Source organism: Myodes glareolus, chromosome 18, assembly GCF_982192425.1.
Source record: "Myodes glareolus chromosome 18, mMyoGla1.1, whole genome shotgun sequence".
NCBI classification, from domain to species: Eukaryota; Metazoa; Chordata; class Mammalia; order Rodentia; family Cricetidae; genus Myodes; species Myodes glareolus.
In genome coordinates this window covers 67,272,659-67,294,313 of record NC_142043.1, presented here as the reverse complement: position 1 = coordinate 67,294,313, position 21,655 = coordinate 67,272,659, and the positions used below count along the sequence as shown (strand labels likewise).

Genomic DNA, 21,655 nt, shown 5'->3' with positions numbered 1-21,655 from the left:
CATTTATGCCTTCTCCCAGGAGTACTGCTTCTAAGCCTCCTCAGGACAGTCCTGAGCACACTATTCCCTCCGTTTTTTTTTTTAATAAGTTTTTATTTATATTCTTTTTTTAAATATTTATTTATTATGTATACAATATTCTGCAGGCCAGAAGAATGCACCTCATTACAGATGGTTGTGAGCCACCATGTGGTTGCCGGGAATTGAACTCAGGACCTTTGGAAGAGCAGGCAATGCTCTTAACCACTGAGCCATCTCTCCAGCCCCCTTCCCTCCTCTTTTAGGGAGATATCCTTATCTGCTTGAATGTCTTCCTTATGTCTTGGAGGTTGTGGTACATAAAAGTGCCAGAGGTCTCTTTATGAGGTGTTGTTTTCCTTTTCAATTGTTTCTGCCTTTTAAGATAGGCTATCCTAGTCAGCAGCTGCAACTCTACTGCAACCGACCACACAGCCTAAGGAACTTGTGTCCCTCTGGCACAGACTTTCAGTGCTACAGAAGGAACTGCTCTAACTCTGTTTCTCTAAAGAACTCAAGATTCAAAGGCTGAGCGAGTAGAGAGCCGCTCACCCAGCTCACCTCCTTTTCTCCTCATCCCTCCTTAAAAACCCTTCTTCGCCTGGCTCCTCCCTACCACTTCCTGTCAGCTCGTTGCTGACTCAGCCTCCTGACCACAGGTGAATTTTATTTAATCAAACACATCTGTGCATCATTAAACGTTCCAGAACATGATCAAAAGTAACACACCTTAAAATAATATTCTACAACGAGGCTGTGAGATATTCTTGGAACATCTGTCCCTGTACTTACACAGGAACAAGATATTCAAAACAAACTCCAAAAGGTCAACAGAATTCGGTGGGCTAGAGGAGCTGGCCACAGTTCAGATCGCACACCTCTTCCTGCTATACACCCAGGCAGTGATTAGTCAGATTAGCCGAAGTTACCACTGCCCTGCACAGAGACTTGTATTGAGCAAAGTATGGAGTGGGAAGACCATAAAAGAGATGCAAGGGCCTCCCTTTCTTAGGAAAGTTCGCTCATGCAGGGCCACTGTGGTGTCTGTGACCAAGGAACAACAGAGTGCCAGGATTAGACATAGAGACAAATTAATAACTGCAGCAGCTTTGGCCTGAGGATTTTTCTTGGGCCCTCTGACCATTTAGAGTTAATAATACCCTGCTTGGGGCATGGCACTATGCCTGGACTGGCTTGAAGGTTTTTTGTTTTTGTTTTTGTTTTGGTCTAGTGTCCTTGTATCCACAAAAGCTACCAGCCTAAGAGCAGGCTGTCACATGCCTCCAGATTCTTAAAACTTGGGTTATGGGATTAATGAGTAAGAATGATTATAAAAGATAACTCTTTATCAATGAGGTCAAAACTTGAGGGAAAATGGTTGGAAATAATAACTCTGTTCTGTCATAGTTTATTAATGATGATTAAAAGATATACAAGAGACAATGTCCAAAAACAAAAATGATATGATCAATATTTTGGAACAAATGAATGTATCCCTGCTTACTAAAGTCTGTATAAATAAAGAAGCACTCTGGCTGCTGCTAGTCAGTCAGGCTGCAAGATTCTCCTGACCATCATGGCCTGGCTCACTCCATTCCTTGCCTACTCCTTACGTCCTCTTCTGGGACCTGTCTACCACCGGGGATGGATCCCAGAAATATTATATGTGTGTGTGCATGTAAAATAAATAGTTTCTTCAAGTTCATTGCTGCCCTTAGTAATTATTTCTACTTGCCTGTGTAGTAGATAAGCAACTGTAAAATTGGTAGCTCAGGATGAGCAAATAGTAGCTGGGGTCAGGGATGAGAGGAGAAAAGTTTGTCCCTTTCTGGTATCCTGTATTTTGAGGTTTTTTTTTTTTTTTTTTTTTTTTTCTCTCTCTCTCTCTCTCTCCTGAGACGGTTTCTCTGTGGCTTTGGAGCCTGTCCTGGAACTAGCTCTTGTAGACCAGGCTGTCCTCAAACTCACAGAGATCCGCCTGCCACTGTCTCCCCAAGAGCTGGGATTAAAGGCGTGAGCCACCACTGCCTGGCTGAGTTATTGTTAAAAATAATGATGGGGACTGGAGAGATGGCTCAGAGGTTAGGAGCACTGACTGCTCTTCCAGAGGCCCTGAGTTCAATTCCCAGCAACCTCAAGATATCTCACAACCACCTGTAATGAGATCTGGTGCCCTCTTCTGGCCTGCATCGTACAAGCAGGCAAAACACTGTATACATAATTAATAAACAAATCTTTAAAATAAAAATAATGATGTAAACAAGCCAGGTAGTGGTGGTACACGCCTTTAATCACAGCACTCAGGAGGCAGAGGCAGGTGGATCTCTGAGTTCAAGGCCAGCCTGGTCTACGTAGTGAGTCCCAGGAGAGGCTCCAAAAGTTAGACAGAGAAACCCTGTTGTGAAAACAAAACAAAACAAAACAAACCCAAACCAAAACCAAACAAACTATTAAACAATTTAACATTCTATTTTTTTAAATCTCTTTGTATTTTGTTTTCACTGGTGTTTTGCCTGCAGGTGTGTCTGTGTGAGGGTGTCAGGTCCCCTAAAACTGGAGTTAGAGACAGGTGTGAGCTGCCATGTGGGTGCTGGAAATTGAACCAGGGTCCTATGAAGAGCAGCCAGTGCTCTTAACCGCTGACCATTTCCCAGCCCCTCTTTTTTTTTTTTTTAAAGATTTATTTATTAAGCATACAATGTACTGCTGGCAAGGAGGTTGTGAGCCACCCTGTGGTTGCTGGAAATTGAAATTGAACTCGGGACCTCTGGAAGAGCAGCCAGTGCTGTTACCCTCTGAGCCATCTCTCCAGCCCCCCCCCCCGACCCTGAATTTCTAATAGTCCTGTTTCAGCCTTTCAGAGGCTGAGATTACAGGTCTGTGCCTCCATGTCTGGCTGCTTTTCTTTTTTCTTTTCTTTCCTTTCTTCCTTTTTTGTTTTTCGAGACAGGGTTTCTCAGTAACTTTGAAGCCTGTCCTGAAACTAGTTCTCATTTACCAGACTGTCCTGAAACTCACAGAAAACCACCTGCCTCTGCCTCATTAGTGCTGGGATTAAAGGCATGTATCACTACCCCAAAAATGGAATTTTAATTTTATTTTAATTTACTAAAAATTAAAATTTTTTTATTTATGTGTTTATGTGTCTGTGTCTGCATGCATTCTGTGTTTCCGGGGATAGTTCCAGAGGGCAGAAGATGCTGTTAGATCCCCTGGAATTGGAATTTCAGGTAGTTGAACTGCCTGAATGTGTGCTAGGAACAAAACTCAGGCCCTCTGAAATGACAGCAAGTCTCCTAACTGCTAAGTCATATTTGTAGTCCCCCTTTTTTCTTTTAAGATAAGGTTTCATGTAGTCTGGTCCCAAGCTTTGATCCCCCGCCTCACGCTCCTGTGTGCTGGGATTATAGGCACGTTCCACTCCGTTCTGTTTTACAGACTGGGTCTCCTCTGCTGTCCGTGCTGGCTTTGTTGGGTTCAAACTATCTTCCTCTTTCAGCTTCCTGAGTAGTCAGCTCTACAGACGTGTACCACTGTGTCTGACCCAAAGTGGTTCCCCCCCCTTTCTTCTAAGGAAAAATTTAATTGGGGCTGGCTTACAGGATCAGAGGTGTAATCAATCCATTATTGTCATGGTGGGAAGCAAGGCAGTGCACAGCAGACATGGTTCTGGAGAAGAGGAGAGTTCTATGTCTGGATCGGCAGGCAACAGGAAGAGCGAGCCCAAACTGTTTTTAATTAAATCTCTGCCCTGGAAACAGCACTCATCTTGAAAATAAGTTTCAGAAAAACTTATGATAGTTTGTGACAGTTCCATGATTTTAATCGAAGTGAATAAAACAGGAGTCTAGCCAGGTGCAGTGTGCACAGCGGTAATCTTGGACTCAGGCGGTAGAGGCCAGAGAACTGCAGCAAGTGTGGGCTGGAGAGGTGGTTCAGCAGTTAAGTGCTTAGTGTAATAGAGAACCCAGGTTCAGTTCCCAGCACCCACACCAATTGACTCACAGCTATTTGTAAGTCCAGTTCCAAAGGATCTGACAGCTTCTGGCCATTACGGGTCCCTGTGCACATGGTGCACATAAACTCACATAGGAGCACAATACAGATTGATAAAAACAATACATATTAAAAGGGGTTGTCTGGGTGGTTGTAGCTCAGTAGTAAAGTGCTTGAGGCACTCAGTGTAAAACTCACTACTGCCCAGAACCCCCTCAGCTAACCAACAATGTAAAAGCACACTAAGTAAGAACTGAAGACATTAGCAGTCGTCTGCATGGTTGCTGCTTTTTCCAAGGGCAGTTGAAAACCGTTGCTGAGTATGATTTTCTTCCCCTTTATTTGAATCATGTATAGTACTGGTCAATAGAGATTGGTTTTTATTTTTAACTTTCTAAAAGGAGGCTTTATGCAAAGTGTGTTGTTTACCTTTGGTTTGGTTGGTTGGAGTCCTGATGTCTCAGCAGTTTGTCAGAATGCTGCATTGGGAAATAAGATCCTTGCGCTGAGCCAAGGTCCTGCATGGAAACAAGATTCGGCCCTTATTCCAGTTGCATAGCTCTGACCAGATGGTGTCTTAGACTCCTAGATATAGTGGTGAAGTGCAGAGCAAGCCTGGCCGCCGGTGTCCAACAGAGTCCTGAAGGCTTGTCTGTCACTGTTTACCATGAAGATATAAATACATATAATACTTATGTATTTAGTAGAAGCTTAATAACTGCAGGGTTTTCTTTTCCTTGAAACTGTAAGCGTTAAAGAAAGGTCAGATTTCTTGGCTCAAAATCACTGGAAGAGTTTGTCAGACATGGTCACTGGAAACATTTCTTATTGTCCTTGCTCTTCAGGGTTCGAGGCATTTTCCTTCGGTACTGTGGGCGGTTGCAAGCAGACATAGTCACAAGTGAGCTGCGTCTTCAGCGTGAGATTTCAGATTTAGAAGTTACAGGAACGGTCCAGAGGACACTTGCATATTTTTATTTTTTGGATTTAGGTCTCTCACTGTAGCCCTAGCTGTCCTGGAACTCTCTATGTAGACCGGGTTAGCTTCGATCTCACAGACCTGCCTGCCTCTGCCTCCGGAGTGTCCTGCCTAAAGCCGCATTCCCCAGCCAGCGCCTCACAAAGTGAACCCCGCCCCTCCCTCAGCGCGCCAGCCCCGCCCCCGCCCCGCCGGCCCCGCCCCTAAAGCTCGCCTTTCGCCTCGTGAGCCTCGGCTGCCCCGCCCCTCACCCAGTGCGCGCCTGTGCCGCCGCACGCGTCCCCGCCCCTCGCCGAGCGCTTTCGCCAGCGGGAGCCGGGAGGGCGGCGTGCGGTCGCGGCTCTTCTCCGCGGGAGGCTGCGGCGGCGCGCGCGCGGGTGGGTGGGAACGTGGCGGACCTCCGGGCGCCGCGGCAGGGGCGACAGAGCGCCATGGCGCCCGCTGTAGCTACGGCAGCCGGTGCCCGCGCCGCGGCGAGGTGAGGGGCGCCTCTGCTCCCTAGCCGAGGAGGCCGCGGCCGCGGCATGGCCGGGATCATTAAGAAGCAGATCTTGAAGCACCTGTCCCGGTGAGAGCGCTACCCTGCGTACCCGGGCCCTTCCCGAACCCTCCTGATCGCTCAGGCCGCGCTCGGCCGGGCGGCCCCGGTTCTACTCTCGCCGATCGTTGTCAGCGCTGCGTTCCTCCTTCGCCCCGGCTCGGTCCCTTTCTTTCCCCTCCCCCCGCCGCCTCCCTCCGCGCGGGTCACTCGGCTCTTTTCCTGGCCCAGACCCGCACGGAGCTCAGGCAGGTCAGCCGATTCCTCTTGAGCACCGCTGCCCGCCCCTCGAGGCCTCTTCCCGCCTCCAGAGCCGCCCAGCCTCCGCTTCTTCATTGCTCGCTTTGCCCGATGCTGCAGTACCCAGGTCCCCTTAGGTTTGCAGCGCCGGCGCTGGCTTTCTTCTGTCTGACCCTGTTGCATCACCCTTGAAAAGATGTAAGCCCTTCACCCGAGGCTAGTCCTCCATTTCCGACCTTTCTCCTTTCTCCTTTTCGCTTTCTTCTCATTACACAGACGAATCGGAGAAAGGTCAGAGTTGGGGGATAAAGTTTCAGCAACCTTCCCTTTAAGATGCCATGGAAGTTCTTGTGACAGCCAGTGCCCGCTTGTGCTTTGTAGCCTTCTGCTAAGTCGTTCTGTGGCTCGGTGTTTGGGGCAAGAGGGATTGGCTGGCAGGACAACTCTGAGCTGTACCTGAAGGACTCCTGGTCTCAACGTGATGGCACAACTTGTTAGAACTGGTGACTGCAGAACATTGGGAGCTAGCTTTGCGATTCGTTTTCTTAACTTTTTCTAGCCTGGGGTTGGTAATGGTTGTTAATTAGGTGGTCTCAGTTCCTCTAGTGATCCAGTTTGTCTGCATGGTGGCTAGTGATTTTAAAGAGGGTTTGTGTGTGTGTCAATATGGAACACCAGGGATTGTGCTGATGTATCCTTTCAGGCCTTCTCATTGTGTTTATTTGGCAAATGGTATGTGAGTCTGTTCCTGACATGGTGTCCTTCTTTTCCTGGCTGACATGGCATATGTGAGCTCAGACTTTATCAGCTAGATTCAGATGTTCTGGTTAGCCCCCTTACACACACCTGGGCTCCAGGGCTCCTCCTCGAGCCCGGGCACTTCCTCTTTGACTTTCATGTTCTTTAAACTGAGGAGAGTACTGGTATATACCGCAAAGATTATTGTAGGCTGCCGTGGTGGCACATGCCGGCAGTCCAGCCTTTTGAAGGCTGAGGCAGGAGTGGGGTTTTGAGGCCAGCCTGGAGATCAAGTCTGGCCTTGGACTTGGACTACGTGTTAGACTACGTGAGTTGTTACATGTAAAGACTTACAACAGAGCCTCACACATAGTGCTCAATAGGACACGGGTATTTTTATTGTTTGCAGTCATAATGTGTGTGACAATTTAGTACCGTTTGTAGACCTGTCTGGACAAATTCATATATACTGACAGTTTAAAAAAATACTTTGTCATTATGGAGTATGTGTGTGTGGTGGGCGTTTGCGCAGGTGCAGGAGTACCACAGCGTGCATGTGGAAGGTGCCAGACAACTTTGGGACGTCACTTCTCTCAATCCACTTTTATACGGGTTCTGTGAATCAGACTCAGGTCAACAGGTTTGTATGGCAAACGCCATCTTGCTGATCTTTTGTTTCTCTCTTGCTGCCTCTGTCTTTCTCGAGATAGTGCCTCACTTTGCAGCTCAAGGGAGCCTGGAGTGGGTTTCCTGCCTTAACCTTCTAAGTGCTGCAATAATTGACATTTGCCGTCAGGCCTGACTTCAGGTAATTTGTTATAGAAGTTTTTGTGGGTGTTGAGAATCCTAATGCACTTACCTGACTCTCTCAGAGCATCCTGGAATAAGTGAATAATTCTTGATGTAGTCCAGCCCCTCTGCTCTTTCATCCCCTCCCCCTCCTTTCCTTTTCTCTCCTCCCTTTCTTCCACTCCCTCCTCCCCTCTTCTTTATTTTCCTTAGATCTCTTTTGAGACAGGGTCTCAGTATGTGTAGTCTTGGCTGTTCTGGGACTTCATATGTACACCAGGCTGGCCTCAAACTCATAGAGATCCTCCTGCCTCTGCTTCCCAAGTGCTGGGATTAAAGGCATGTGCCATCATGCCTGACTTCAACCCCTCACTTTTGACTGAGAAAGCAAGAAGCCCAGTGAGGATGAGTGACTTGTCCAGAACATAAGGGAGTGTGGACGAACCAGCTTCCTAACACTGGGGCCCTTTCCCTGTAGTGCACACACGTTCTGTGCGCTTCCCCCGTAGTGCACACATGTTCTGCGCACTTCCCCTAGCGTGTGCACACATTCTGTGCACCTTCTGTGAACATAACATTTAAAAGATATGTGCTGAAGCCTTTGTGATTTTTTTTTTCCTTGAGGCGTCATGTCCCTCAAGCTGGCGTCTAACTCTGTGTGTTCCCTGACACATTTGGTGAGTCCTGGGAGAAGAAATTTTTTGTTTTTAAATAAAGTAGGAATAGCATGCCTGACATGGAGGGCTATTTCTGATATCCTGAGTGTGGGGCTGGGAGGAGGAAGGGTTACTTAAAGCTGCACCGTCAGGTCCCCCTACAGAGGAGTAGGCTGTAGGTCTGGTCGGTAAGGCCAGAGTCCCAGGGCCTTTGTTTATTGTGGACTCTGTAATCATGTGTAACATTGATGTGTATTGTGTTCACCCTCATGGGCGAGGAAGGAGCTGTGGCTCTGTGGCTTGTGGCACCTGGTGGGGAAGGAAAGCTGGGGAGGTTTGCAGAGTTGTGTTAACTGTGACAGGTGTCTGGCAGTGCCATCTGACCTCAGGGACAGTGTCCTAGAGCAGAGGACAGGCCAGTGATGATAAAGTGCATCCTGGTAATTTTATTAATTTAACATGTTTATTTTAAATGTCTCTTTGTAAGATATTGATCTGGGCACTGGGAAGGCAGTGGGGATTAAATGTCTCTTAGGAATTTCACCCTGGTTTGGGAGACCATTGTCTAATATGCAGAAATTTAATACACCATTAAATGTTCATTGAAATGAACCCGTGGAAAGAACTCTACCTAGCAATAGGAAGTAATTATTTATTTAAAAAATTGTCAGAATTAGCTGGGTCTGGTGGTACAGGTCTGTAATCCCTACCCTTAGTAGATTGAGGCAGGAAGGTCTTAAATTTGAGGCCAACCTGGACCATTTAGTTTACTAACACCCTGTGGGTTTTTTTGTTTGTTTGTTTTGTTTTGTTTTTGTTTTTCGGGACAGGGTTTCTCTGTAACTTTGGAGCCTATCCTGGAACTAGCTCTTGTAGACCAGGCTGACCTCGAACTCACAGAAATCTGCCTGCCTCTGCATCCCAAGTGCTGGGATTAAAGGCATGCACCACCACTGCCCGGTGAGACCCTGTTTTATAAATAAATGCTAAAATAGATTTTTCACTAAATTAGGTTATTAGTGTTTTTTGTTTGTTTCCTTTTTTCCCCCCTCTCTCTCTTGAGAACCCTGCCTGTCTATTTCAGCCTTTGAGTATTGGTATTATTGATATAATGCCACCGTGCCTGGCATTTCTTCTTGCTAATGACCATGGATTGTACAAGTAAGAAGGTATGCGATAGGCGGTGAAGTCAGTCGGGACTCTCGATGGAGAGAGCATCACAGGTTCATCTTTAGCTCCGCCGTTGTCAGCCAGGACTGCTTTCCCAGCTGTGCTGTCATGAGTGTGAGTGAATAGGGAAGAGTAGTAGAGGCTGGCAGAGGGCTTTGAGGATTGGGAACACGGCGTTTGTCACGGTGCCTGACATAGAGACTGTGTTAAACAAAGAGGAGTTGGGGACAGGTTCAAAGTGCGGATGACGGAATGCTTGCTGCCTCTGTCAGAATCCCATTGGCGGTCTTCGTTATTTGCTCCTAAGTGACTGTAGAAAATGTCAGCCTGGAGTTTTATAAACATAGGTGCTGGAACTCAGAGATGTGGGAAGTTTCATAATTCCTTCTGGAGAAAAGAGGACTTGAGTGAATTGAGCTGTTGCAGGCCTGATGGGGCTTCTTAGTGCCCCAGAGTGTCAAAGTACTGGAAGGATCTTGAAGATCACCAGGTCACTGTATCCCTCTGTCACGGGATGCACGGGCCTCAGATCTCACAGCTGACTGTCAGGGCCTCTGGGTGGAAGTCTGTAGGACTAGTCGTAATTTGTAGGTTAAATTCCTTCCTTTGTGCTACACTAGGATTTTTGTTGTTTGTTTATTTTTGGTTTCTCTACATGGCTGTTCTGGAACTTGCTCTGTAGACCAGGCTGGCTTCAACTCATAGAGATCCGCCTGTCCCTGCCTCCCGAGTGCTGGGATTAAAGTGAAGCCCCACTGCCGCCAGCGAGACTAGTTTTTAGCACCGTCACTTCTCCAGTAATTATTCCGTCCATTTTCTAGTAACACTCAAGCCCTGTTTCCATTTCCTTTCTCATTTTCTAATGTTGATTTAGAATAAACCTCTTGTGTTTACTCAGCAGGCATTTAGTGGTGGCCGTCTGTATTAACAAGCATCTGCAGTCTTGTAGAACTGAGATTATTGCTGGAGGCGGAAGCTTGCTGTGTGGATGAAGAATTTCATCTGGAGGGTTAAGGGTCCAGAACCACAGCTTGTAAGTGATAGAAGGAGACTCCGGTGCAGGCTCCTTCTGGAGCTGCCCTTTGACCTCCGCTGCCGCAGTGCTCTGCATCTTTGCATACTCAGACAGAACACGGCACCTACTTGAAGCACCTGGTGCAGAAGCAATATTCCCAGCACTTAGGAGGCTTCCTGCCGCACCCGTGCCTTATTTCAGTCCTTACCTCTCCATCAAAATGGGACCATTGTCTTGTTTTATATAAATGGGATTGCACAGTGTAGGTGCTTTAAAAAAAAATCTTGAAATTTGCTGGGTGGTGTTGGCACACACCTTCAGTCCCAGCTCTCAGGAGGCAGAGGCAGGTGGATCTGAGTTCCAGACCGGCCTGGCCTATAGAATGAGTTTCAAAACAGCCAAGGCTATACAAAGAGACCCTGTCTCAAAAAACCAAAAACAAGCAACATTTTAGATTCATATTTTGTTTTGGTTTGTACTGGGGTAGAACTCAGGGCTTTGTGTGCTTGACACAAGCTCTCTGCCACTGAGCTGCGTCCCCAGCCCCCAGAGGCTCTGCAGTCTTCTTCCTCAGGCTCACGGGCACCAGACTGCAGGTGTGCACCACTGCCTGTGGCTCTCCCCACTTCCCTCCCTGTGCCCTAGAGACTGAAGCCAGTGCCTCAGCATGGGCTGTAAATACTACCAATGGTGCTGCATTCTTAGCCCATTGCGTTTATTTATTCACATACATATTTTCAGCATTTTATTTATTGAACGTATATGTGTTACAGGTTTAAACTACTGCATCTGACTTCTGTTTGGCCTAAACATCTTTTTGTGCCTTGGGTATTGTTAGGTATTTTCTTTTAGACGAGCCTCTCTCCAATGCAAATAATCCCAGTCAGACCAAATTAAGCCAAATTAAAAGACACCCATGTTTAATAGATGGCCTTACTTCCGGGTGGCCCAGGGAAACATGGAAACCACGCGAAACCTGGAGACCACATGTTCATTCTCTAGGGGGACAGTTTAAATAGCCTGTGGGAGTGGTCCCAACCTTCCCTGGGAGAGGTCACCATTTGGCAGGCTTTCTTGACCCTCCCTGGGGAGGGGTCACCGTTTGACAGGTGGAGTTTGGAGGTGGAGTTTCGACTGAGGCAACTCCCAGGAGCTGGGGTGAAGCCCCCAGGCAAACAATCCAGACTTTTTATCAAGGGGTGTTAGGGAGGTGATGATTCTGACCAAACATTCCAGAGCTTTTGGATAAAGGGGTGCCAACGAGCTGAGATGAAGCCCCTCAACCAAACATTTTAGACTCCTTGGATAAAGGGGCACCGGTTCAAGTCTGGCTACTTCCTATGGGCATGGGGCAACGTGGGAGAGGGAAGAGCTAGGAGTTGGTGGGCTCCTGCTCAGTGAGAGGTGTGGCTGGAGTGACATCCGGTTTTCTGTCACCCTGGAGACCTCAGGAAGCTGTTTCCTGAGGGAGATGAGAAGGCAGGTGGCTAGGAGAAAAAATATTATTATTGGCCCTATGAATGGGGCTAGCCATGGGAAGAGTCATTAACTACCAGAAAGAATGGGACCGAGAAGTGCCCGGTTGTACAGGTGAGGCTTGGGTATGTGAGTGGAACAAATAGCAGATAAAATCAGATTTTAGTTGGTAGGTATCCTTGATCCAGGAGAGTTGGTACCAGTGGTGACCCAGGAGCTGGTGCAGGTGTTGGCATTGTCTGGAGAATATTTTGTAAGTTGGTCTTGGCCCAGACAGCAGTAGTGACCTGTAAAATATTCTTAAAAATGGGTGGGGTTAAAAATAACTCTCTGAAGACTGTTAGTTTTTTTCAGACTTGATTTTTGATACACCAGCAGAACTTTTCCCCAGGAACCTGTAGGTATCTGTAAGACAACTGGAACAGATTTACATCTTGGTGTCATAGCAAAAGACTATTGCTTTAGGTTAAAAGGTATGAACATTTTAGAAGACAATTAAAGGGAATTGGAACCTGAGCCTCTGAAGATACACCTGAAACCTGTTAGCCCTGGACTATGAAGCCTGTTAAAGAGACAAACCTGTCTGTATTTTAGCAGGAAACAACAAATGAAGTCATGAGCTACGAGTACCCTAAGTCACCAAATGCCATTAGACAGATCTAAGGGGGATAAATGAGCAGAAATGAGACAGCTTTTTTAGCTATACAGGAAACCCCACATCTCTCCTTAGTCCTTGGAGAACTCCAACCTAGAAGCAGTGCTCTTTGTAAGATTTTCCTGTTGGGGGTAGATTTAGTCTTGGCAGGATGAGAAGATCGATTCCCCTGGTGGCTTGCAGGAAGCTGGTGAGGTAGAAGGCTGCTTTTTGCTGTGCAGGTGACTTTGCCAAACCCAAAGGCAAGCCTCGAGGTGGAAGGTCTTCTGTAACCGTGCATCTTCTTGGAGGAGCTATAGGGTGCTGTGGGAGCTGGTGTGTCTCTGTGTTAGAAGCTCTTTTGTTAAATGCCTTACTCTCAGATCTGTAGACACTTGAGAATTGGGTACCATTGCCTGTTACATTTAAATTAGACATATAAGCTAAATTTAGACATGTATTTTACCCACTTAGTTACAGCTTACCAATGCTAGTAAATGTAAGAAGAGTAAAAGGAATGTTTTAATAAGTCAAAGAATACCAGCACACATGGTACTCTTACCCAAATGGTGATGGGGTTAAAGAGGAGGTTACCCACGTGTTTTTATCTTTCCAGAGCTGCTGTAATCTGGAGTTACAAGTTTTACAGATCTTAAAACAGACACAGAGAAATAAAACAAGCATACTGAGAAATCAAACACACATATTCACAGAGACATAAAGCAAACATACTGTGGAAACACACCCATATACTCACACAGACATATTGAGGCCACATTATTCTAACAGACAAATAAAACACTTAGGAGCCTGTGTCAGCTGACCAACTTAAAAATCCTGGTATATGCAGGCGGCAGAAGCCAGGGAAGCACAGAGGTGGTCCCGCTATGGACCGAATTAGACGTTGCAAGAGGGAACAGAAACATAAGGACAGAAGAATTATACGGTTTTAGGGTAGAAGGGTGAGGGGGGAACAGATCTGGATCCATTGTTGAGAACAAACAGACGAACAGCTAGAGAAGCAGGGAAGGGAGTGGGCCCCGCCCCGCCCCCGCCCCCCCCCATCCAGAAACCGTGGCCTTTTGGAACCTTGTTTGTTTTTATGTTAGATAGCACCATTTTAAAAGGATTTTTTTGTAAAAGGCAGCCCACGGGCGTTAGAGGATCTGGCTTTGAATCGCAAGAGCCCATTTAGAAGTCTGTGCCAAATCTTGGGACTCAAGCCTACCACTGTGTGTCCACTGGGACAGGGCTCTTGAGTTAGAAACGGGGGGGGGGGGGCATGAGAAATGAGTGGCAGATGTCTCTATCCACTCAGTCCCACCTCAGCAAGGCCTGGCTCACCGCTTGAATCCAGCATTCGACACAGTCGTGACTCCCATGGAAAAGCCCGAAAATTGACCATAAATAAACCCAAATGGGTTCCTGGACCCTAGAGAGGTGTGTAGTCAAAAAGGAGAACTCGCCAAAATGAAGCTGATCTTAGCCTGGTGGAGAGTATGTGCAAGAACGGTGGCATTTTCCAACATGTGACTCGGGGCCTGTGGGAAAAACAGCCCGTCACTGTGGAACCTCCAAATGTTAGGTATTTTCTCTTAGACGAGCCTCTCTGCCAATGCAAATAATCCCAATCAGACCAGATTAAACTGAATTAAAAGACTCCCATGTTTAATAGATGGCCTTACTCCTGGGTGGCCTGGGGAAACATGGAGTGGGGAAGACCGCGTGCTTATTCTGGGGGGGGGGAGTTTAAATAGCCTGTGGGAGTGGTCCTGGCCTTCCCTGGGGAGGGGTCATCATTTGGCGGGCTTGGAGGTGGAGTTTGGACTGAGGCAACTTCCAGGGGAGGGAGCTTATGCCAGGAGCTGGGTTGAAGCCCCGAGGCAAACAGGTATGTCTGTGCATGTGTTCATACATCTTTTCTCCGTAGCTCTCTATCAGTTACCTCACTGGGTCCTGGAACTCCTGTCTCTGTCTCCCTTGAGCTGGGATTAGAAATGTACCCTACCTCAGCTGACTTTTTGTGTGGGTGGTGAGGACTGAACTCAGGTCCTCATGCTGGCACGGAAGCATTTTACCCATTGAGCCAGCTCCCTAGCCTGTCTGTTGTAGTATACGATCAGGCTTGTGCCGTGTACTCCGTTACTGTATGCTGTTCTGTTAGTGGGAATAGAATTCAATTTCCTTATACTTGCTCTTGGTGAATGTTCTGTATTTTCTCAGTTAAGACATTATGAATAATAGTGTGATCCTAGGGATGTCTTAGGACATGTCTTTCAGTGACAAATGTTACACACCTGTGGGGGGTCTCTTTAAGACCAGGGCTTGGGATCTTTTGGGTTGTAGAGTGTGTGGGCTTTCATGCCAACTGGTCTGTCTGCGACTGAAGCATGGGAACTTTGGTTCTAGATCCTGGGCAACACTTGACATTTTATGTCCTTTCATTGCAGCTGTTCTGGAACATATAATTTTATTTTGAAAAGATAGATATGGTGGCTCTCCCAGCTGTTACTAAGCTGAAGCAGGAGGATTGCCTGCAAGGTCAAGGCCAGGCCCGGCTATAGTATGGGGCCTTGTCTTAGAACCCACAGGAAACAAAATGTTTAAAGCCCTTTCCTGTGGTAAACCACTGAACACTTTGTTTTGCTGTCTGCTCAGTGTGTGTGTGGTGCTAGGGATTGAACCCATGGCTTTGCACTGCTTAGCACATGCTATCACTGAGGTGAAGGCCCTCGTCTGTGTTCAGTTTTTAGATTCTGATGGCCTAATCTTGAGAACATGTGATGTAATTCCAGAATAATATTCAAATTACAAAGAGACAGTGGAGATAGTCATGTTAGAACCCTCAGACAAAACATGTCTTACTCGGAGTAGATGTGACAGCTCTCAAAGTAACTATGATACGGTAAATGAGTAGAGGGTTGTTCTCTAAATATTTGAGTGTTCTGTTCTGGAATCTTAGCTACCCATTGACACATTTCTTTTTTCCTTCAAAAATAGAAATTTGAATTGCGTAGCTTATCTACAACTTTTTATAACAGGGTCTCTCTTTACATTGGTGTGTTAAAGTGTGTGTGTGCGCGTGCCTGTAGGTGTGTGCGCGAACCTGTGCCACAAAGAGGTCAGAGCATAACTTTTGGAAGTCAGCTCTCTCCTTCCACCATGTGGGTCCATTGATTTGAAACCAAGTCAGCAGGCTGGGTGTGGAGTATTCTCTCTGTATTCTGATCTAACCTAGAATTCAGTAAGTATCTTAGGTTGGCCCCATAATTGCAATCCTTCTGCCTGTATCTCCTGAGTGGTAGGAATACAGGGGTGACCCACTGTGCCTGACAAAAAGTCATACTTTTTTTTTGTGACAGGGTCTTTCTGTGTATCCCTGGCTGATTTGGGACTCATGTAGACCAGGCTGGCCTTGAACTCATAGACATCTGTCTGCTTCTGCCTCTCAAATGTGTGCCACCATGCCAGGCTTATGCTGGCTTATAGGAAGCACTTTCTTTTAACTTTATAAATATATTTTTTTTAATATTTATTTATTTATTTTGTATACAATATTCTGTCTGTGTGTGTATGCCTGGAGGCCAGAAGAGGGCACCAGACCCCATTCCAGATGGTTGTGAGCCACCATGTGATTGCTGGGAATTGAACTCAGGACCTTTGGAAGAACAGGCAGTGCTCTTAACCTCTGAGCCATCTCTCCAGCCTTATAAATATATTTTAATTATTTTTTTGTGTGTGTGTGTGTGTGGTTTTGTTGAAAGGGTTTCTTTGTAGCTTTTGAGCCTGTCCTGGAACTAGCTCTTGTAGACCAGGCTGGCCTCAAACTCACAGAGATCCACATGCCTCTGCCTCCCAAGTGCTGAGATTAAAGGCATGCACCACCCGGCAAATTTTAAGTTTTTGGTATTATAATATAACTACATAATTTCTTCCTGCCCTTTCCTCCCTCCAAGCCCTCCTGTACATCCCAGCCTCTTGCTCTCTTTCAAACTTATGGGTTCTTTTTCTGTAGTATTTTATTAGAAGCAGAAAACTTGGGTCTGGAGATGACTTGACAGTTAAAAGCAATTTTTGTTCCTGCTGAGGACCTGGGTTTAGTTACTAGCACCCATGTAGTGTTCATAATTATCCATAACTACAGTTTTAATGTCATCTTCTGACCTCTGAGGGCACTAGGCATACAGTTGGTGCATAGACATACATACTAGCCAAACACTCACAAGCATGGATTAAAATAAAACTTAAAAAAAAAAAATTGAGCCAGACAGGAGGCAGGGGCAGGCGAATCTCTGTGAGTTCGAGGTCAGCCTGGTCTACAAAAGCTAATTCCAGGACAGCCACCAAAGCTACAGAGAAACCTTGTCTTAAAAAAAAAAATTGAAAGAAAATCTGGGGCTGAGTGTAGCAGTTTAGTTGGCTAACACATGCAAAGTCATACTGTGGGTTATCACTGCAAGGCCATACTGTGGGCTAGCACATGCAAGGTCGTACTGTAGGCTAGCACATGCAAGGCCGTACTGTGGGCTAGCACATCAAGGTCATACTGTGGGCTAGCACATGCAAAGTCTCATTGTGGGCTAGCACATCAAGGTCGTACTGTGGGCTAGCACATGCAAGGCCGTACTGTGGGCTAGCACATCAAAGTCATACTGTGGACTATCAAATGCAAGGCCGTACTGTGGGCTAGCACATGCAAGGCCTTTCTGTAGCTCTAGTGGATCTCATTGGCGAGAAGCACTTGCCTCGAGAGATTGAGTTGAGAGCTTGTTGGTGTCGCAGAAAGTGCTAGGATTTAGTTTCCATGAATTCCAAGCCCTTTGCTTAGCAAGCTTCTTAGCTTCTTGACTTTTAGTTCCCTATCTACAGAGTACACACATGCTGTTTTGCTCTTGACTCCTCTCCTCGGGTGCCAGGCATTGTACATGCTGTGTAAGTGCCCTGCCACGGAGCTGCCTGGCCAGCCTATGTGTTTGTATGGTTTTTGAAGCACATACCCTTACTGTGTAGCCCTAGAATCTATAATTCTCCTATTTTAGCCTCCCTAGTGCTGAGATTATAGGTGTCCACTACCATGCCAGGGTAGAAATAACATTTTAAAAGTAACACGGCTGCTTCACTGTGTCATCTTTGTGTTGGGGTGGGGGAGGCCTCCTGTTTTTTCTCTGAAGCATTCCGTCTTTAGTCCTGTAAAGCAGGCAGATCTGCAGAGCGAGTTTCAGGACAGTTGGGGCTACACAGAGAAACTCTGTCTTGAGAAAACAAAATAAATAAAACCAATACATTTGTTGTAGAGGGTGTTTATGCCAGCATGTGTGGAGATCAGAGGACAAATTTGTAGTCAGTTTTATCCTTGAATTTTGGGTACCAAAATTGGGTCATCAGCCTTGGGTGGCAAGTATTTTACCAGCTGAGTCATTTCTCCTGCCTTAATCACATTTCTTTATTTTTCATATTTCTATGTGTGTTGTGCATGTATACATGCATGATTTTACATATGGATGGGTATAGGTACATGTGTATATATGTGGAGGTTCAATATTGGTATTGGGGAATCATCTTCATTGTTCTTCAGACTTACTCATTGAGGCAGAATATCTCATAGAACTCCCTACTATGACCTCAGTGGCCAACTTGTTCTGGGGTTCCTCTGTTTACATTTTCTGAGACTGCAGTGACAGGCGGGCTGTTAACTCTGCCTGGTATTTACATGGGTTTTGGGGGATCTGAACGCTGGTCGTTAATGCTTGACTGGTAAGAACTTTAACCACTGAGCAATTTCCATCGTCTCTAATATTACATTTCTAGACTACAGAGTGGGGATAAATGCTTTTGCACTGTGTTTAAAGAGGGAAGGAAGCATTCTCTCATTCCATGACACATGACTGGGGAGACTGGGACCTTAGTGTAATGTGTCTTAGTTACTATCCATTGCTGTGAAGAAACACCATGACTAAAGCAACTCTCATAACAGAACACATTTAATCAGGGGTTTGCTTACAGTTAGTTCCAGAGGGTTAGTCTGTGTTAATCATTGAGGGAAGCAGACAGCCATGACATTGGGGCAGTAACTGTGAGCTCTGCGTCCTGATCCACAGGCAGATTGAGAGAGAGAGAGAGAGAGAGAGAGAGAGAGAGAGAGAGAGAGAGAGGGACACTGGGCCAGGTGTGGGCTTTTGAAACCTCAAAACCCGTTCCTCGGAGACATACCAACTCTAACAAGAACATACCTCTTAATTGTTCCCAAACAGTTTATTAACTGGGGACCAAACATTCAAACATGTGCTTATAGGGACCCTTTTCATCCAAACCACCACAAGGTAAAACAGCCAGATGTGTACACTGGGTTAATCCCATACAGAACATTTAGTTACCTTCACTTAGTCCAGCTCTTTCTGCCAGCTGGGTAGTGGCTCCAAAGCAGAAGGAACTGTGCCTCTTGACTTCTTCAAAACTAGAGTCCAAGGCTTAGTAGATGAAGGTACTTGCCCAAGCCTGAGGACCTGGGTGTGCTGGAAGCCGAGAACAACTGCAGGTGATTTTTCCTTTCCACCTTTCGTGTTGTCTTGGGTGTGGCACACTGTACACACACACACACACACGCAGTTGCAAAGTAACTATGGTAAAAGATCAAAACCAGACTAGAGTCTGGGTGGTGGCACGTGTAGGTCAGTGTAGGGAGGAGATGTTGGAGAGGACATCGTAGTGTGTTGATTTTCACAAGACAGGGTATCCCTGGGTGGCACAGGTGGCCTTGAACCCACAGTCCTGCCTTAGCATCCCCAAGTGTGCTTGTGAGTGCGCCGCTGGGAATGAGGAAACCTTAGCTCTGAGGACGGGACTCCAGCCAGTGGATCAGGGAGTCCCCTTTATCCCCTTTATCTGTGTGTTGTGGGCTAGCTAGCATGTTACTGGTGCCAGTAATAAACGCTAAAGAATGTGTTTCCGTTTTATCAATTAGTATTGATTGATTGTAACGGGGGTGAATTAAAGTTTAAAAATATTACATTAGGGGGGCTGGAGAGATGGCTCAGAGGTTAAGAACATTGCCTGTTCTTCCAAAGGTCCTGAGTTCAATTCCCAGCAACCACATGGTGGCTCACAACCATCTGTAATGGGATCTGGTGCCCTCTTCTGGCCTGCAGGCATACACACTGACAGAATATTGTATTCATAATAAATAAATAAATATTTTAAAAAAAATATTACATTAGTTCTTCAGGTGAAGGGCATGAAGTCTATGCCAACTTTCCATGATTGGCTGTATTTCATTTGCCGACTTCAGTAATCTTACATGTAACTCAGTCTTTTGTACCTTGGTTGTATATAATTTGGCTGTCAGCCCATAATTTTTAAAAAATTCTGAAGGATGTTGGAGCTCATAACTGTCTGAAACTCTAATTCCAGGGAACCCAGTGCACTCTTCTGACTTCTGTAGCCACTGCACACACATAGTGCACATGCGTACACACAGGCAAAGCACTTTTACTCATAAATAAATGTAATTGAAAAGAAGTTTTGAAGGATATCAGTACTGAGATACTAGTATTTACAGGTTTGACTGAATGGAATTGTGATGTCCCCAAGTTTAATTTCTTTCTTTAAAAAATTAATTAAAAAACTGTGTGTGTATGTATGTTTGCCTACCCGTATGTCTGTAAACTGCTTGCATGTAGTGCCTGTGGAGGCCTGAAGAGGGCGTCACATCCCCTGGAACTGGAGTTCCGAGCAGCTGTGAGGGTGCTGGGAATTGAACCCAGGTTCTGTCTTCAAGAGCAGCCAGTGCTCTTAACTGCTCAGCCAACTCTCCAGCCCCTGCAATTTTCACTTTTTAAGTTTTAAGTTTGAAAACTTATTTCAAGTTTTAAGTTTGGAGCCTGTGACCAGTAGAAATAGTCTTCCAGTGCTGAACAGTTTCCTAAATTCCCCCACAAACCCACAGTGGGTAAGTGTATGTGGTGCATGTGATGTACTTAGGCAGTGAGCTCTGGCTCAAGGGTTAAGGACACGGAGGGAGGGAGAGGAGGAAGATACAGAAGCTGCTTTCTGTGTCATCATTGTGACTATGCAAGAGTTGTTTTGTTTGTCACCTTGGTTGAGGAGTGGGACAAGTGCTGATTGGGGAGAAGATGCCAGTTTATGCTGTACGAAGTCTCTTCTCAGAAAATGTTCTCTAAAGCCGGGCGAGGCGGCTCACATTTGTAACCCAGGTGCTGGGAAGCTGAGCAGTACTGAGGTCAGTCTGGTCTCCACAGTGATTTCTAGGGCAAATTGAACTGCAGAGTGAGACCTTGTCTAAAGAAAAGCCTGAAGAAAGAAAAGAAAAGCCTGTGTAGTAATTCCAGCACTTGAGAGCTGGAGGTACGAAGATTGAGATTTTGAGGCTAGCCTTGACTACATAGTGAGTTTGAGGTCAGCCTAGGCTAAGCTATATGAGATCTTGCCTCTTCCCCTAAGAGTCTGATAATATATAAATATTGATTATATTATTTAAAAATAAAAACAAGCGGGGCTGGAGAGATGACTCAGTCGTTAAGAGCATTGCCTGCTCTTCCAAAGGTACTGAGTTCAATTCCCGGCAGCCACATGGTGGTTTACAACCATCTGTAATGAGGTCTGGTGCCCTCTTCTGGCCTGCAAGCATACACACAGACAGAATATTGTACACATAATGAATAAATAAATAAATTAAAAAAAATAAAAACAAGCTTTAAAAAATATGGGCAATTACAGTTTATGTGTCTGTCTAGATGTATAAATCCCGTATAGCAGAAACTATTATTTTCCTTTGTTTAGCTTATTTTGGTTTTCTGTGTAGCCCTGGGTGTCCTGGAACTCCGTCTGTAAACCAAGCTGGCCTCAAACTCACAGAGATCCACCTGGCCTCTGCCTCCCGAGTGCTGGGATTAAAGAAGTGCTCTGCCACCACTGCCCGGTTGTCATTTTCTCTATGTGTGTGTTACTGGGGGAGGGGTGAGTGTGCATGCCCATCATGTGTTCACGCCCATCATGTGTGGAGGCCAGAGGTCAGTATTGGGTGTCTTCCTCTGCTATCTTAATTTTTTAGGAAAGGGTTTCTCACTGAACCTGTTTGGGACTGTCTGGCCAGCAAGCCCCCAGGATCAACCCCTTCATGCCACCCCCCAAGTCTTGCTTTTATGTGAGTGCTGGGAAATCCAAACTTGTGCTCTTACACTTGAACAGCAAGAACAATACCAACTGAACCTCCTTCTTGAGTAAATTTATAACTCATAGAATTCACGACTTTAATAAAATGCTGTGTTGTGTCATTAGGCATAGAGAGATTTTTTTATATAGCATCAGATAATAAAACAAGATAGAAAAGATATTTGAAATAATGGCAATGGGAATATGGTTCAGTTGGTAGAGTTCTTGCCTGGCACGC

The 21,655-nt window shown here is 45.9% G+C and overlaps 1 protein-coding gene across 1 annotated transcript in view; it reads left to right on the top strand.

The window, feature by feature from the left end:
- The first annotated feature begins 5,398 nt into the window (after positions 1–5,398).
- The window catches only part of Bltp3a (bridge-like lipid transfer protein family member 3A), a 53,993-nt gene continuing 37,736 nt past the window's right edge, over positions 5,399–21,655 (top strand). The window contains exon 1 of the mRNA XM_085679895.2: positions 5,399–5,561. Within this exon, the coding sequence (XP_085536021.1) occupies positions 5,518–5,561 (44 nt within the window). The 5' untranslated portion in view covers positions 5,399–5,517. The remainder of the gene's footprint in view (positions 5,562–21,655) is intronic.